Genomic DNA, 18,262 nt, shown 5'->3' on the forward strand with positions numbered 1-18,262 from the left:
AATGAATATTTGTGGTAATCTAATAGAATTAAATATTGTTAATGCCAATCTTTAGATATGCAGGGAAGATCAAGTAGAGAGAAGCTAAGTGACTAAAAAGGTGCAAACACACATATACATACACACAAATCTGATGCCAAGCACTAATTGTTTATCAATGAGGGCGAAAGTAAGAAGGAATTAAAAAAAGATAAGGAAAAATAAGAGGAAACAGAGTAGCAGAAAAGAAGACATATTTTATGGTTAAATGTTAGTTAAGTGAACAAAAGAAAAAAATACTAAACTTATCTATTCATCTGAACTTACCTTTTCTAGTGAATTGTTAATTATAAAGACTTGGTATACTAGATCATAGTAGTAATTTTCCATTGGTATATTTTTCCCTTTTTGGTCTCTAAAAACATAAAGAAATAAAAAGAGGGCAGGAGGGAGACAGAGAGAGAAAGAAAGAAAACACATGCACTACAAAATAAAATAGAAATATTAATAACCTTAGAATTAGGACAATTAAAAAAAGTAAAGAATTCACTCGAGGTCACACTAAAGCTCTGAACCTCATTCTGTGCTTTCTATACATCATACTGTCTATTTTTACAAAAAAAAAACAACAACAACTAAGGTCTATATAAAAAATTAATTTCTATAAATCACCATATTTTCAAGGATAATATTTTTCCTCTCCACCCCTAAACATCTCTTTATAGGTCATAACCACCCTTTTGCCCCAAACAAACCACCTCATCCTTCAATGCCTCAAGGAAGGTCTGTTACTGCTTGTACCTATGGGCTTGACGGTGTGCTTGGGAATATGTTTTAGTGCGTTCACATGCACCATGATTAGGTGACCTGAGTTCAAATGCTGACTAACTTCTGTGGTAGCCACAAACTCTCTGAGTCTCAATTTCCTCTTCTGTAAAATAAGAGTAAAATATTTACCTCATGGAGTTTTTGTGGAGATTAAATGTGAAATGCATAGAAAACTTATAGCTCAGTGCCAGGCATTAATTCTCATTAGTGCTAATATTATTATTTACATGCCTTTTCTTTTGCTTACGTTGCTTAAAGTTTCCACATTTTATTTCTAAAACAACAACAACAAAAACCCAAGCAAACAAGTAACAAAAGAAATTCAAATGTTAAGTAGGTTGAGAACCGCTGCCTTGATACTATGATGAACTATGAGAGGACAAAGAAAGGAAGGAAGGAAGGGAAAAGGCATTTATTGAGCATTGCAGGTTCCAGGTAGTTTAAATACATAAATCTTACAACAACCCTGTAGTATAGATGTTATTATCACAACTTTGTTTTTTAAATAAGGAAACTGAGGTTCAGGTAAATCAAGTAAATGATCAAGGTCATACAGCTTGTAAGTGTTAGAGGTGGGATTTGGTACCCAGTTCATTCTGTTTCTTCCCACTTGTGTGTGACTAACTCTTGGTTACGGTGAAAAAACCTTCACTGAGGAACTGACATTTGAAGTAGGCCCAAGACGTATGTGTAAAGGCACAGGGTTATGACAAACCTGTTGAAAGAGCAATGAGTAACTCATTCTGGCTAAATAGCAAGACATAACAGTGGGAAGGAATATTGGGGCAAGACTGTGTAAACTGAAAATCTTCATATGCCTTGCTAAGGAGTTTGGATGAGTTAGCACAATCCAGCACCACATCATAGAAAACAAACCAAAAGGCATACCCCATTGATGCTGGGTCCATGGTATCATCTTTAGGTAGAGAAGGCAGCATCCTGCTGCCCCCTTGGCTTAGTCACAAAATGTACCCTGGAAAACATAATTCAGAAGTTAGTTGGAAGAAATGCTTATTGGAAAACAAACAAACACCTGCCTTCAGAAAAGACATTTTTGTTTGTTTTTTAAGAAAATATTTCTTAATATTTGAGTTTTTTAGAATATATAGTTTGTTTCTTTTTTAAAAAGTCTAAATAACAGGACTGTGGCAAATTCTTCTGATGTCCCTTGTCACACCTCCTCAGCTCATATTTAATTTCAGCCACAGCTGTAGAAGGCAGTTCTTTGTGAGTTCAGATTAATCTTCAGCTGAGAGCATCTCACCCCAACTATGCATGTTTCTGCTTTCTGTCTCCAAGATTTCTCTGATGCCACAGGGGCCTTCTTGGCCCACAAGCATAGACCAAAAATGTGGAAGGATTATCACTTCCTTAAGAAAACCCAATTATGTGAAAATATATGTAAATTATGTTATTACTCTCATTGCCAAAAAGTTTTTCCCCTATTAAATGTTTCACAACAGCATTCATCCAGTATATTTAAAATATGCTTTGATTTATGTACAACATTTAAAGAATATAGCTATTCAGTAAAGCCATGGTGTACTTGCATTTTAATATTATAGAAAAAATTTCTACTACTGCATCACATGAAAATAGCTGGATGGATTTTTTTCTGCATTTGGAGCTATGTCTGAGATAGTCTGACTTAAACCATCAAGGTAGCATCCTTGAAATTTACATGAGGGGATCTCAACGAGATGGATGGCCATCCTCCAGAGCATCACTCCAAGCTTAGTGAGAGGCCCACGTGACATACATATCACACATGTAAAGATGTCAGAACAGAGTAAATAAACAAGGGTTTCAAAAATGATCTCCAAATGGAAAGTCACAAAATCAGGAACTATATATTGGGATTTATTCTTATTATAATGATTAATTATTCTCCTGCAGTTGTAGTCTCAAGCATATGCTGGTGAGTCTACAGGATAACGTTAAAGTATTGAAGTTGTAAATATCTATGAACAATACCCAAGTATTGTTAGCCCATACTTTGGTAAATGGTGGCATTATTGCATTTTAATACAGTGTAACATAATTGCAGTTTGTCTAGCTTTGGAGGTTTTGATTAAGTCATAAGATTAATTCTTTTTATAGTAAGCATTATTTTAGATAGCATGTCTTTTTAAAATAGAAGTTTGTAGAGATATATGATCATAGAATCTTATATGAAAAAGGTCATTGATTCGTTTCATTTTATTGATGGAAATATGATCAGAATTTTTTCTTGTATAACTTTTATTCTAAAGGCATGGGAGAAGTTGCTGTTTGGAGTTTGTTTTTTTCATGCCCTTGTGCAAGAGAGGAAGAAATTTGGTCCTCTTGGTTGGAATATTCCATATGGATTTAATGAATCAGACTTACGCATCAGTATTCGACAACTACAGGTAAAATTAGAAAGGAACTAGCATTGGTGAAGGATCGCTATGTATCAAGCCCTAGGCAATTCTCTTTGCTTGGAATAACTTATTCAATTCCCCCAACACCACTAAATAAATAAGTGGGTAGATAGTAATAATAATTATGATCCATGAAGCACTATCTCCCTCTGGATTTTTTCTGCTACAAATAATGGAAACCCTGATTCAAACTGGATTAAACCATAATGAAACTTATCTCACATAAAAAGAAGTGCAGAGAAAGGACAGGTGCTGGAGTTGGTTGATTCAGCAAAAGTGTCATTAAGGACCCTGGTTCTTTCTGCCTTCTTGCAGAGCCCTCCATAGTGTTGGCTTTACATAGGTCCTCATTAACCTCCACTCTTCTCCTCCACTCAAATTTACACTTTAGCTCTATCAGTCAACAGAAACAGACTGTAGAAGAGGAATTTATTGAAAGAATATTGGGTAGGTCACAGACTCACCAAGACAGCTGGAGAGCCCAGGCATCCAGAGTCATATCCAGAGTCATAGCATGTCTGGTACGAGCAGCCCCTCTACCCTTGTTGAGCATTAGACACCACAGCTCACATGGCTGCCACACAGACTCTGGTCTACTGCAGGCACTCTGATGTCATCAGAATAGACTCTTTACTGTTCCTTCTTCTTCGCACACTAAACCCCAGTTCAGTCTGGGAGGGATGCACCTGAGTAACCAAGCCCAGGTCATGGGCCTAGGCTTTACTGTAAGAGATGCTGGGAAAGTGAGTGGACAGCTTTTTCAGTTTTTCTAGACTCACAATGTGAGACATTCACTCGGTCAGCAGCCCCCCTCCAAAAAATAAAAATAAAAAGGATAAATATCCACAGTAAACTCTACCAACTCACACTTTGAACTAGGCACATTACTTATATTAATTCTAATCCTCACAGCAGCCCTGTAAGGTTGGTATTATCCCTATTTTGGAGAAAAACCAAAGCTAAGAACTCAACTTGCCCATTGAGGTAGGATTTGAACTCAGGTCTGTCCAACTCCAATACTTTTCGATTATTTCTGTCATATTTTACCAAATATATTAATCCAACTAGACAACCACAGAATATTAGTATTTTTCTGCTTCTTTTCAGTGATGAGGGCCTTTATGACATGAAGCCCCATAAAGGTCACCCAAAGACAACTATGATGATAATTCCTTCAACCCCACTTCTATGTGTCTACACACATAGATAGATGATTGATAGATAGATAGATGGATGGATAAATAGATAGATATTTAATCCCATTTTAAAATGGAAATGAAGTGAAAGACTTTAAGGTTTTTCCATTATTTCATTTTTCCTTTGTTTCAGTTATTTATAAATGAATATGATACAGTTCCATTTGAAGCCATCTCTTACCTGACTGGGGAGTGTAACTATGGAGGAAGAGTGACAGATGATTGGGACAGACGTCTCCTCTTAACCATGCTGGCTGACTTTTATAATTCACACGTAATTGAAAGCCCTCATTATAAGTTTTCTCCTAGTGGAAACTATTTTGCACCTCCCAAAGGCACCTATGATGAGTACATTGAATTCATTAAGGTAACTAATGTCACCAAAAATAGACTTAGATTTAAGTGTGATTTTTCTAAAAAGCAAATTGAAATAGGGACATTAAGATATAGGGTCAGACAAGTATTATGGTTTCAATCAACTTCCAATATCTTTTGTTTCTAGTAATTACTGAAAATCAGAAAAGTTTGATTCCTCCGTTGTTTGATGTTTAGTTGATTTTTAACCTTTTTGGTCTGCCTGTGTCTACCTTATGAATTGATCTATCCAGTGAAAACGTGATGCTTGCTGAATCTGTTTTCTGGCAGAAACTTCCATTTACTCAACACCCTGAGATATTTGGATTACATGAAAATGTTGATATCTCCAAAGATCTTCAACAAACGAAAATCCTCTTTGAGTCCTTGCTGCTCACCCAGGGAGGCTCCAAACAGACAGGATCCTCAGGAAGTGCTGACCAGATTCTATTAGAAATTACCGGAGATATTCTCAACAAGGTAAATGTTTAGCTTAAAATATGTTGCTTATAATATAAAATAAATCAAAGTGGCACTGAAATGGCAATCTGAAAGCTCCATTTGGCAGCATTATGACCTTGAGTAAGACATTTTTGCCTCTCTGAGCATTAGTTTTCAAATCTGTAAAGCGATGAAAATAGTACCAGCTGTTTAAGGTTCTTGTGAACATTAAAGAGATCATGACTTTAAAGTGCTTTGCAAAATGCCTGGCACTTAGTAACTATAGCTGTGGATGAGCTAATGAACATATGACTTACTATCATTCTAAACAAAGATAATGGACCTACTTTTTAAAAATGGAGGGGGGGCTGGCCCGGTGGCACAGCAGTTAAGTTCATGCACTCTGCTTTGGCAGCCCTGGGTTTGTTGGCTCAGATCCCAGGCGCAGACCTAGCACCACTTATCAAGCCATGCTGTGGCAGGCATCCCACATATAAAAAAATAGAGGAAGGTGGGCACGGATGTTAGCTTAGGGCCAATCTTCCTCAAAAATAAAGAAAGAAATAAAAATGGAAGAAATGGTGTGAACTTGCTGATTCAAGGAGTGAGTGGCTTTTAATCTATACCTTAGGAAGAAGGAGGCATGGGGAGATAAGATCAGCACTAAATTAGCTACTACAGCTTTTTTTTTTTTCATAATACAGCCCAATGTACTTAGTCCTACTAGGTAAAGAGGAATGATACTCTCTATTCTCACCTCTTTTTCTGTGTCATAAATTCAATAAAGAACTACTAAGGGGACTTTTAAAAAGATTATGGTCCCAATATCTTCCCAATTCCTAAATTCCTAAATACTATAACTATCCCCATATTTCAATGTCAGGCACTCTGACAGAGCAGAACCTGACCCATAGTCCAACTGCCTTGAAAGCCCAGGGACAGTGCCTCTCCTCTGCTCTCACAGTTGGTGGCCTTACCTTACACCACTCCTTAGGAAGAGCCTACTCACCACACGCCTGGCCACGGCCAGAGGGGAGCAGCACGGCCTGCGACCCCGGGTGAAAGCAAACTAGACTCCTCCCACTTCTACCCCTAGACTGCTGCTCCTGCTGTTTGCCTCTCTCACCCTGGCCCCTTACTGTTTCTGTGGTTTATCTCTGTGGGGAAAGTTTCTCACCCTCGCAGAATGGTGGCTCTTACAAGATCCTTAACAGAAAGTTACCTGGCAGTGGCATTTGGGACTTATCTGGGGTAGGAGGGTTGTGCTAAGCCAAAGGATCCTTGAGTGACACCATCTGCTGTGCCTTAGAAGACTTCTTTTGCACCATCCAGGGGCCATCACCTGGGACACTCTGGGCAGTTCAACATTCTTAGTTTGAGACCTCCCTAATTGGGAAACTTCTTTGCCCCTTTGAGCAGTGTGAATTCCAATGTCTTGGGGCTTGATCATCAGTCCCAAGTCCCCTTCATCGCTTCCCCAGCATCTCAGAGACGCCTCATAGAAATCAGACACTTGATGGCTTTCTCTTTGCCTATGTCCTGGAACCTTGCTACATTCACACATTAATTATTTGATAGCAGGGTAAGTAAGCTATTTGGAGCCAATTGGTAACTGATTGGAAGTAAATATAAAACAGTTATGAAATGGGCACTCGGTTTTATCAATGGAAAATAAGATTCAATTTATAAAAAGAACTTACAGCACTTTTCAAAAATGTCTATCATCTGCAAAACACTATATCCTGTGGTGGAGAGCATGGGCCTTGGAGGTAGATACCTGGACTTAAACAGATCACTATGTAAACAGCTAGAGAGTGGATTTAAACAGATCACTTTCTGGCTGTGTGTCTTTGGGCAGTTATTTAACCTCTCTTTTCTTAAATGTCCTAACCTGTAAAATGGAGATAATGGTCACTTAAGAGTGTATGGTCAGGATTAAATGAGATAATGTATGGGAAGCAGTTAGCACAATGCCCAGGACATAGTAACTGCCTAGTGTTAGCTATTAGTGATATTATAGCCGAATGAAACCAATGATCCATTCTGAAAGTAATATGAGTTGTTTAAAATCTATTTTCTTAGCTACCAAATGATTTTGACATTGAAATAGCACTATTGAAGTATCCTGTGAGATACGAAGAGAGCATGAATACTGTTTTAGTACAAGAAATGGAAAGATTTAACAGGTAAGGATCTGTATCCCCAGTGATTCAGAGGGCAACCAACCAAAGTTGATAAAAAAGATACTAGTATTGAATTAAAATTTTAAGAAAAAATTATCAAAACCTCCCATTTCATTAGAATTTTCCCCCTTTTTTTTAAAAGTTGTGTAACCTTCTGCTCCAGAAGTGAGGGTATCTTTTATACTGTAAAAATGATAATGAAAAGATCTGCTTTCACTGGTTAAAAATATTCATTCAGCTTAATTTCTCACCCATCTATTACTATTCTCCTCAGGAACTAAAGACAGAATGAGATTAATTAGGCCTATGTGTAGTCACGCTTTTCGTTGTTTTTCTGCCACTTGACCTATATACACCTCCCTTTTCTTCTTGAGTCCAATCTAGGTTAATTAAGTACCCCATGATAGCAAACAAATTCAAACCCCACGATGCTTTGACTTTTTTAATTGAATTTTCTACAATTCAATACTGGCTTAACAAATGGAGAATTGTTTTGGTTATGAATTTTCTAAAGTGTTTCCAAGTTTATTTGGGTTTCCAGACTTGCTGACATTTTAAAACAAAACATATCAAAACACTATTACGCCTTAACTAATTCAGTATTTCTTATACAAAGACCATATATTTTTATATATAGTAACATATTATCTCCCGGTTGCTTAGGCTTCTAGCCTAGAGCCCTCACTTCAGGTGTCTTTATGGTGTTCTTACCAGTCTGGGCCTCAGTGGGAAGCAAAGTACTTGCAAGTACATAAATGACATATTCGCTTTATGTTTTAATGCAGCGTTTCCCAAGTTCCAGCCAGTGCATAACACCTTTATAACTTTTTCCATATTTGCATGTCACCTTTAACATTATTTCCTGATATTTTCCTTAAATCGTTCTCTTCTTAAATTAGCCTGGTCCTAAGCAATAATACCCAGAAGGCAACGATTTTGATATGCTAGTTGTATTATTTTCTGTATTTTAAAATATGAGTGTAATGACGAAAATGAAAAATGTTCATCTAAGTATCATCTAAAATGACCTTACGTTACTAAGTGGGAGGTGACCACACTTTGGGAAACACTCCCACAAAGCTGTGCATGGTATCCTGCTATTTCTTCTTCTGGAAAGACTGGATGTTGATATTTCCTACCATATATATGTTGATGACATAATTTCTTTACTTGCAGTTTAATTAGAACTATATATAACACTCTATTGGACCTTGAAAAAGCTATTAAGGGCGTGGTCGTCATGGACTCTGCGTTGGAGGCACTCGCAGGCAGTCTGCTTGTTGGAAAGGTTCCGGAAATATGGGCCAAACGATCCTACCCAAGTCTTAAACCCCTAGGAAGTTACATCACAGACTTTCTAGCCCGGTTGAACTTCCTTGAGGTAAAAGATTGTACATAATATATACGTAATTTTATTTTTTTGGTTGACTAGGGAGATATTAGAAACTGGCTATGGTCACTTGAATGTCTCCGAGTTGAATGGAATGTGATTAGTAGTTTCATGGTAATCTAACCAAAGGTTTAGAATATTGAAAATTATACACCTTTCAAAGTACTGAGTAGAAAATTAAAATTTTACTTTACCCAAACCCAAGTAATATATGACATTTATATTTTTGAAGATTCTAAGTTTGTGGTTCTCTGAGATCACAAACTTGGTCTTGTGATTTTAACACTGATAGTAAATCACAAAAAGAGCCTGAGGCTTGGATTTATCAATAATTGGCCATTGTCTTAAAATCAGAGTTTCTCATCTCTTATCTCATAAAACAGAGAAAAGATGAGTGCTTTGAAATCTGGCCCCCCCCCCACCCCCCAACACACACATAAAGGATGTTCAGGGCACAGGAAAGCATGGGGCAGGGCACTATTTTTCCTCCCCAATCCTCGGCTTGCCCCCATCCTATGGTTGTTGTTTATGAGAGAGTAGCGAGTGGGGAGACCCCAAAAATACTTTTGGAAATTCACATAGGTATATGACCTTTCAGTGTTCAGTTGCCTTTTCATTGCACAAAAGCATTATTTGTTTCACTGCAGAAACTAATCATAAAATATACAGTGCTTGTGAAGATGTGGACAAACAGGCTTTCCCATACATCCTTTTTTTTTTTTTTTTTTTGGTGAAGAAGATTAGCCCTGAGCTAACATCTGTGCCAGTCTTCCTCCACTTTGTATGTGCGATGCCTCCACAGCATGGCTGATGAGTGGAGTTGGTCCACACCCAAGATCCCAACCCATGAACCCGGGCCGCCAAACTGGAGCACACAGAACTTAAACCACTTGGCCACAGGGCCAGCCCCATCTCATACATCCCTTTTTAATTTTTGCCAGTCTGATAAGTCAACCATATCTTGTTGTTTCAATTTGAGTTTCTTGGATTATTAGTGAGCCTGTGCTTCCTTTGGTATGTGTGCTTGCCATTTGTATTTTCTTCTGTGAATTGCCTATTTATCTCTTAGGCCCATTTTTCTTTTGGACTTAAAAAAAATTAATTTATAGGAGCTTTTTATGTAGATTATGCATCTAACAAAAGAAACAGGGCCTTGCTCCACGGCCAAGTGGTTAAAGTTCCATGTGCTCTGTTTCAGCAGCATGGGTTTGCAGGTTCGGACCCCAGGCAGGGGCCTACTCCACTCACTAGCCATGCTGTGGTGGTGTCCCATAGACAAGATAGAGGAAGATTGGCACAGATGTTAGTTCAGGGCTAATCTTCTTCAAGCAAAAAAAAAAGAAGAAGAGGAGGATTGGCAACAGCTGTTAGCTCGGGGCAAATCTTCCTTAGCAAAAAAGAAAGAAAGAAAGAAAGAAAGAAAGAAACAGTATAAAATAGGGCTTTTAAGTGTTTAGGCTCTAGAAGAGTTGCCACTTAATAGCCTCAGTTTTCTTATCCATAAAATTGGCACTTTTATCTCAAAGGGTAACAGTCTGTGGTATGTGGTAAGCATTCAGTAAAAGTGGACTGTTCTTTTGTAAAAGCAGAAATTATTGAATTTTATCAAATGCCTTTTCAGCATTTGTTGCTGATGATGTGATTTTTTTTCTCCTTTAGCTTATTATTGCATTGAATAAAATCACTAGTTTTCCAAGGGTAAAATCATTCTTGTGTTCCTAGAAAAATTCCTCTTGGTCAGTGGTTCCTTATTCTTTTAATACTTTAACTGATTCCATTTGGATATTTTTAGGGCTTTTAATATACGCTGCCTGGGCTGGCCCCGTGGCCGAGTGGTTAAGTTCGCGCGCTCCGCTGCAGGCGGCCCAGTGTTTCGTTGGTTCGAATCCTGGGCGCGGACATGGCACTGCTTGTCAGACCACGCTGAGGCAGCATCCCACATGCCACAACTAGAAGGACCCACAACGAAGAATATACAACTATGTACTGGGGGGCTTTGGGGAGAAAAAGGAAAGAAATAAAATCTTAAAAAAAAAAAAAAATATATGCTGCCTAATCACTCTCCAGAAAAATTATTCAATTGCATCCCCATCAATGGTGGATAGGAGTTCCTGTTTCTCAGTAATTAGCGTTCTTTTTTATCTTTGCTAATTTGATATGGGAGAGTGTGTATACCTGGTGATTCCTAGCCATGTCTACAACATGTCTTTGACTTCTTTCTGTGTGTACCAGCCTCTTCCTGTCCCTTATCAAAAGCATCTGACATATAGGTAATTACATCCTCCCCTTGCCAGAGTCTTCCTTTTTTTTTACATTTCAGTTCATTCCCCAAACTTTGCTGAAACTTTTATTGGGACTGGTTATACTTCCCATATATTGCTTTGTCCTGAAGGGCCTTGAAGAGTCTTTAGCTTGGTTCCTTAGAGTGGTCCTCGCATGGTGCCAGCTGGGACTCTAGGAAATATTCTTTTTGTTGTTATTGTTAGTATAAAGTTCACATCATACTCTCTAGTTTCTGAAATTTGGATTTCCTCTTGGAATCATTCCATTTGAAGCAGTAAGAAAGGTCTTACTTATTACTGGGCACCTTTATGATCCTTCACCACCAATCTTCCCCTGAATGGATCTCCCCCATTCTCCTCTTACCCTTACAGAAGCTGTACAGTTTCCCCATCACCTTTCTTTCTCCTGGACTCTTGACTTCACCTCCTAATGGTTCTTAGAGTTCACAAATTAAGCAAATGAGTTGTCCGGTGTTCTCTATCCTTTTCCATCTGTCTCTCACCGTTCACCCTATTTATCTTCCCTTTCTCCTTCTTTTTCTTTTTTTTGTACTTTTGGCACACTGGCTATGATCTCAGTTTAAATTCAGGATCTGACACTTAGTATCTGTGTGACTTTGAGCAAGGTATTCATCTTTCTGTACTCCAATTTTCTCATCTGTAAAATGGGAGGAATAATATCTAACTCACTGAGTTACTTTGTGGACTAAATGCTGTGATGCATGTAACATTCTTAGCACAGCGCCTGGCATGTACTAAGCACTCAGTAACTGATAGCCGATTCAGAGACAGTAATTAAGTAGCTGACCCAGACACTCATGACATTCTTGGCTAAATGGAGCCCTGGGGTGAGCAAGGTGTTTCCACACACTTTGTTTCTTGTGCTTGGTTCTGGTTCTCCCTGGCTCATGCCCTCGCCCAGTGCCATCTCTTTCTCTACCTCTTCTTGATCTAACTCCTCTACTGTTGCAACGTCTCCGGCAGTGGTTTGTTCTCTTCTTCTCGGGAAGGAAAGCTGGCTTCTTCCCGTAGTGTGCTGTTCACTCGGAGACAAAGTTCATTTTATTGCTTCATCTGTTCATTTAACAAATGTAAATTGAGACCTCACTTTGTCTAAAACACCTTGTTGTGTGCTCTGCGAGGTAAAAAGGTGATTACAACATGAGTCCTGCCTTCAAGTTGCCAGTAGCCTACAGGGAGATAAACTGTGTATCTAAGAAAAAACTAATACGGGGGCCAGCCCGGTGGTGCAGCAGTTAAGTGTGCACATTCCGCTTCTTGGCGGCCCGGGGTTCGCCAGTTCAGATCCCGGGTGCAGACATGGCACCACTTGGCAAAAGCCATGCTCTGGTAGGCGTCCCACATAGAAAGTAGAGGAAGATGGGCATGGATGTTAGCTCAGGGCCAGTCTTCCTCAGCGAAAAGAGGAGGATTGGCAGCAGTTAGCTCAGGGCTAATCTTCCTCAAAATAAAAAACTAATATGGCATAGTAAGGAATATGTCATAAACAACCACCACGCAAAATGATCTGCGAATTCAAAGAAGGAAGAGAGTTCGTTTAGCTCAGGAAAGCAGAGTTTGTTTACTGGATGAGGTAGCATTTGAGCTGCGTATAAAGGATGAATGGTTTAGGCTACTGCAAAAAAAGGAAGAGGACTTAGAGATAGCTGTGGGATGAAAGGCACTCTATCATTTAGGATTGATTTTGTTGTAAAAATTTTGACGTAAGCAAAAATAAAGCTTGTTCCCTCATGTAGCTGAAAAGTCCAGGGGATAAAGTGACTCCAGGCAGGATTTGACCTGGGGGCCTACATGGTTACCTGGTCCCGGCCTCTTGCACTTCATCTCTTGGCTCCATTTCTTTGTAGGTTAACTTCATTCTCACTTAGGTTCTCATCTGATGGTAGTAAGATAGCAACAGCAGTTCTGGCCTCACAGCCACACACCTTCAAAGAGTTGAGAGTGAGCCTTTCCCCCAAAAGTCCCAGCAAGAGTCTCTGCATCTCTGACCTTGTGTGCATGTCCATTCCTGAGTCAATCACAAGACTGGAGCTATGAATGGCTAGGCACGAATCACTTGCCCACCCCAGGAGCTGGAGTTCCACCACCAGAAGGGCTTGGATTGAGAGCACAGGAGGATTCATTCTGCAGAGGGATAGAAGAGTAGTGGCACTTTAAGATAAGCAGAAAAAAAACAACAGATGTACACCCAATGCAGAAAAGAGACCAGCAAAGAGTGCAGTCTGATTAGAATCTCAGATGCTTGAACAGGAATTAAAAGGGATAGAGCTGGAAATACAATTTGGGGCCAGATTGTGAAGTATCTTGAAGAGGAGACTAAGGTATTTAGGCTTTAATTTGCTGGGGCAGTACAGTATTATGCAGGATGCTAAACCTGATCCAAACATGCATGGTGAGGTATAGTCTCAGAGCATTGTGCTGGGTGTATTGAGTGGAATAGGGGAAGAAGCAAGGATATGTTCACAGTGGTACAGAAAGAAGACCATGAATATTTGAACTGGCGTGGGGGCAGTGAGCATGTAGGAAGGGAGTTTAAGAGGGTTCAAGAACTGGAATCAATACGTGAAGCCTATAGTTAAACAATGTGTAAGATGTCTAAAGATGGTTGCTTTTGAGTGGGATCAAATAATTTACATTTGGCTTTTTGCAGAAGATCTGAATCTTTCAAACTTTGTTTTATTCTGGTTCATGTTAAAATTAGCTTGTATTTTCCAAGAAGAGTAACTAGAAGGCAAAATAATTAGGAGGGCCAGGATAGGTTGTGTGTTTGGTGTCAAGGAAGGGTGTCCTGTGATGGAAAGTGTACGTAACACACACAAAAAGCAGAAGCAGGAATTGTATGTCAGGTGACACTTGTGTAAATTGAAAAACGAACATAATGCATTTTGTTTTTCCTTTATAGGACTGGTATAATTCAGGAAAACCTTGTGTGTTTTGGCTCTCAGGTTTCTTTTTCACCCAAGCCTTTTTAACGGGAGCTATGCAGAATTATGCCAGAAAATATACCATCCCTATTGATTTACTGGGATATGAATTTGAGGTATGGTAACTCCTTAAACTGCACAGTGTATCGTTATATAGAAGTCATATATTTAAGCAAGGAAGATGTGCAGAATTTATATCTGTATAGCCCATTATAAACAATTTGACTTCTTTCCATCCTTTGCTTTTCATGAAGAAAGTATTTAGTATTCATCTTTCTATCTCTATGATAGAACTTATATATAAATTCAATTCAATATTCAATTCAAATAACCCAATGCTGCTCTTCTGCTTTAGCAAAAACTAATATGAGGTACAGTAAAACTTGATAAATGCTTCAAAAAGAACCGTATTATACATTTTTACATTTATATTTTACTGAAAAAAAATGTATAGTTTAACAGGCTATTATATGGTGGAATTTCCCTGAATGTGTTCTGAAGATTTAGCTACTATTTTCCTTATGAGATGAAGTTGTCTGGGGAGAAGATCGTTACTGGGGTGTGCCTCTGCCTTCAGGTCATTCCTGCTGATATATCTGAGACAGCACCGGAAGATGGCGTTTATATCCATGGATTATATCTCGATGGAGCGCGCTGGGACAGAAAAAGGTCAGTAATGTCAACTGCAAAGACCTCTTCAGTTGTAGCTGAATCATGGGCAAGATAAGCTGTCTGCTGCCTTTTCTTTCCCCGCAACCAAAAGGCCTCTTCTAGGGAATACGGCAAGTATTCCCATAAATCATCACTTGCCATAAATCGTTACTTAGGCTGGAGCAATTGAAGAGTGAGTATTTTTAGGTCCTGAACAATTTTTAGTTAATATTTCAATGATCTCACTATTAGAAAAGGAGGTTGAAAGTATTTCCTGCTGCTTCTGTTTTGTAAGATACCGTGCATTTTGTAATATGTGGGAGTGCCTCAGGGGTTTTGTTTTGTTTTTTTTTTTTAAAGATTGGCACCTGAACTAACAACTGTTGCCAATCTTCTTTTTTTCCCCCCTGCTTTTTTCTCCCCAAATCCCCCCAGTAATAGTTGTATATTCTAGTTGTGGGTCCTCCTGGTTGTGGCATGTGGGACGCCGCCTCAACACCGCCTAATGAGCGATGCCATTAGGTGCCATTAGCAGTGCCCCGGGATCCGAACCCTGGGCCGCTGAAGCAGAGTGCGCAAACCTAACCATTCTGCCACAGGGCCGGCCCCCCTCAGTTTAAAACAGTTTACAGTTTCAGTAAAGTTCTCATTTCTACTGGTGAACAGAAAACTTTTTTGTGTATTTTGATGACATAATACACATTTAAAATAAATACTGACTTTTAGCTTAGGAAACTAAGCAATGTTGTACCTGTTTGAAATGCATAGGAGTAAGAGAGAAGGGGCGAGACTGTTTCCCTGGGAGCCCTGCTCTTCAACGATCCCATTAATAAGCAGAGTCATCTATTTCCAGAGTCAGGGTTAGACTACGCTCTCAAGGGAAGGTTAAAGGCCGAGGCAGGTAAATCATTTAAGAAGAAGCAAGAAAGTGGTTCCACAGAGATAATTCTAAGACAGGGTTATGAGAAGACTTAGCTTCACATAGCTCATTTGATTATTTCTATCGCTTTTCGTCTCCTCACTCTACTGACATTTCTTTTAACTTACTTTTCCTTATATATGTATTAATCTTTCCCTTCCTTTCTTTCCTCCTTCTTTCAAACAAACAAGCAAACAATGTAGCATAGGAAACAAAACCATATTTTCTAGATAGGCAGATCTATGAATCCTGACACTGGTGCTAAAGAGCTGTGTTACTGTGAGAAAAGTACTCAACCTCTCTGAACCTCCACTATTAATCTATGAAATAGGAATAGGAACGGGGACAAGATCATTATGAGGCTCAGATGTTATCACATATCATAGTGTCTGCCTCTTGGACAGTACTTAAAAACTGGCAGGAATTGATATTGGTCCAGTGTTTGTACACATTGCCTTTCCATAATTTTCTTTTGTTTTTCTAAATTCTTCTTTGCCTCTTGCTTGGTTTTGTTGTTGGTTTGGTTTTTTTACATTACTTTTCCTGCATATCTCTGGTCCTCTCTTGTATTAAAAACTAATATCTAAGTAGCAATTTCTAAGAAGCAAATTTCTTCTCGTTTCTAATAAACATCTGTTAATTTCTCTTCACAGTGGATTGCTCGCTGAACAATATCCCAAACTTCTGTTTGACCTGATGCCCATCATATGGATAAAACCAAGTAAATATACATCTAACAAAATTTCTTGGAGTTTTAGGGAGGATAACGATAGCTATTTTTAACTGCTCCCCGAAATGTCTCTGCTCCAACCCATTAGGGTTTTGTTCAATTATAATAAATAGTGACAATGTTTACATTGGAAATATATTGTTCCCCCTTTTATGTGCTGCATTTGTATTATTTGAGGAGTATCATTCTGCCTCTTTTTGCTCTTGTCCTGTGAGATGTAACATTTTCTTTGCCCCTCCCCCACACTTCTACTTTTTCAGTCTAGAACTTCCCGTCAATATTTTGATTCTGAAGTGCCTTTGCATACTTCTCAGAGACAAAATAGTCTTGACATAGTCTCCAGCTAGCGACTAGAGCTTCCTGGCTATAAGAAACTCCTAGGCCTGGAAGCCAGCAAGTGCCCCAAGGCATAGGCTTTGCAAGCCACACGGGATAGAGGTCGGTTTGCCCCCTGGGAAAGTTACTTGTGCATTCTCTCCTACTGTCATCATTTTTCCACAAGTCTGAACAACTGAGGCTCATTCTTTTGTTTTCTATCTCTTCTCTAATCTTTTTTTCTCAAATAACTAGAAATGAAAACATTTATAAACCACCCACAATCACCACCCAACCCATTAAGTATTTTTATTATTAATGCAGTTCAATTATAACTATGAGAAATGTGGCCTTAGTTTAGAAAGACTCCTAATATCTCATATCTGGTTTTTCAAGGATTGTATATAGATTTTTCTGTGAGTAGGTAAGAGTTGGTGTGTTTTTCTTAGGAATAACCTGCTGAAAACAAATAGTAACTTCAGCTTCTTCTAATTTATGAGTCTCTTGTAGGAGAGCTCTAGGCAGCTGTGTTTCTTTTTGCATCTCCTCCATGATCTATGCTGTGTTTTATTCCTTCTTTCCTACATTCTTCTTTTCTTACTTCTTGTCTCCCAAGTCTGCTTGAGTGTTTTCATGCCTGCTAAGTGATCAGGACTTTAAAATCAATTCCTCATGACCTCAAGTTCCTCTGTCCAAAAAAATAAATAAATAAATAAAAATAAAGTGAAAAAAATAAACTCCTGTCCTCTAGACCTGAAATCGTGCACCAGATGAGATCACTCGCCTTGTTTCACAACCACAATTATAAACCAACTGTAAAAAAACAACTTTAAAATGTTCAAATATCGTAGTCATGATCCTAGATTTAGTACTGGTCATTTTATTACAAGATAAATAGTTGTTCTTTTAGTACCAGTGGCTGTTTTTCCTTTATCAAATGAATTTTTTTTTTTCAAGCTAAGAAGTCTCAAATTGTGAAGTCGAATGCCTACACCTGTCCCCTTTACAAGACAAGTGAACGTAAAGGAACTCTTTCCACTACAGGACATTCTACTAACTTTGTCATCGCAATGTTGTTAAAAACAAACCAACCCACTCAACACTGGATCAAGCGTGGAGTCGCTCTGCTTTGTCAGTTGGATGACTAAATTGGACAAATTAAGAAAACATCTGAAAGAGATTTAAAAAATGTATTGTTTTCACTTACTTCAAAATATACTTATATTATAAAACGAAATATTTTGGTGTCATTCTTTGAAATGGTCTTTGTGAAGGGTCTTTGCCTTATTCTCCCTGATACGCCACTCCTGAGTGGAGTACAGCCTTCTGGACGGACTCTTCTGGGACCTGTGGAAGGAAAACGTGAAAAGAAATATTTCTTTGAAGCATATGAAAAATCTTTGAAACTTTTATTTAGTTCCTTTTTTTTTTGGTTTGATATGTATGTGAAAAGCCGATTTAGGGAGACTAATTGGATAAAATTTAACTAACATCAGAAATTATCTCTTTTCACAAATAAGTCATTTCTTCAGCTTCAGTAATGGTTTACTTTCCATTCACCTACCTGAAGTGATTATACACGAACATTTCAAATACATAAGTAAATAAATTGCAAACAAGGAAAATATTAAAACAATTCCAGAACTA

At 38.5% G+C, this 18,262-nt stretch overlaps 1 protein-coding gene and 1 long non-coding RNA gene across 6 annotated transcripts in view; one reads left to right on the forward strand and one right to left on the reverse strand.

Annotated features, from left to right (window-relative positions):
* Nucleotides 1-17,852, forward strand: part of DNAH12 (dynein axonemal heavy chain 12) — a 213,963-nt gene extending 196,111 nt beyond the window's left edge. For all 5 annotated transcript variants that reach the window (XM_070492412.1, XM_070492414.1, XM_070492413.1 and 2 more), the window contains 9 exons: nt 3,060-3,197; nt 4,539-4,772; nt 5,051-5,239; nt 7,283-7,386; nt 8,560-8,764; nt 13,979-14,116; nt 14,578-14,669; nt 16,224-16,291; nt 17,573-17,852. In XM_070492412.1, coding sequence (XP_070348513.1) covers nt 3,060-3,197; nt 4,539-4,772; nt 5,051-5,239; nt 7,283-7,386; nt 8,560-8,764; nt 13,979-14,116; nt 14,578-14,669; nt 16,224-16,291; nt 17,573-17,763 — 1,359 coding nt within the window. In that variant the 3' untranslated portion in view covers nt 17,764-17,852. The remainder of the gene's footprint in view (nt 1-3,059; nt 3,198-4,538; nt 4,773-5,050; nt 5,240-7,282; nt 7,387-8,559; nt 8,765-13,978; nt 14,117-14,577; nt 14,670-16,223; nt 16,292-17,572) is intronic.
* On the reverse strand, nt 1,651-17,962 carry LOC139041332 (uncharacterized). The gene is made up of 3 exons (XR_011496271.1): nt 17,823-17,962; nt 12,876-13,200; nt 1,651-1,780 (listed from the first exon to the last, which is right to left on the reverse strand). It is a non-coding gene; the product is annotated as an uncharacterized lncRNA (long non-coding RNA).
* Nucleotides 17,963-18,262: the final 300 nt, after the last annotated feature.

The sequence above is a fragment of the Equus asinus genome, chromosome 21, assembly GCF_041296235.1.
Source record: "Equus asinus isolate D_3611 breed Donkey chromosome 21, EquAss-T2T_v2, whole genome shotgun sequence".
Taxonomy (NCBI): Eukaryota; Metazoa; Chordata; class Mammalia; order Perissodactyla; family Equidae; genus Equus; species Equus asinus.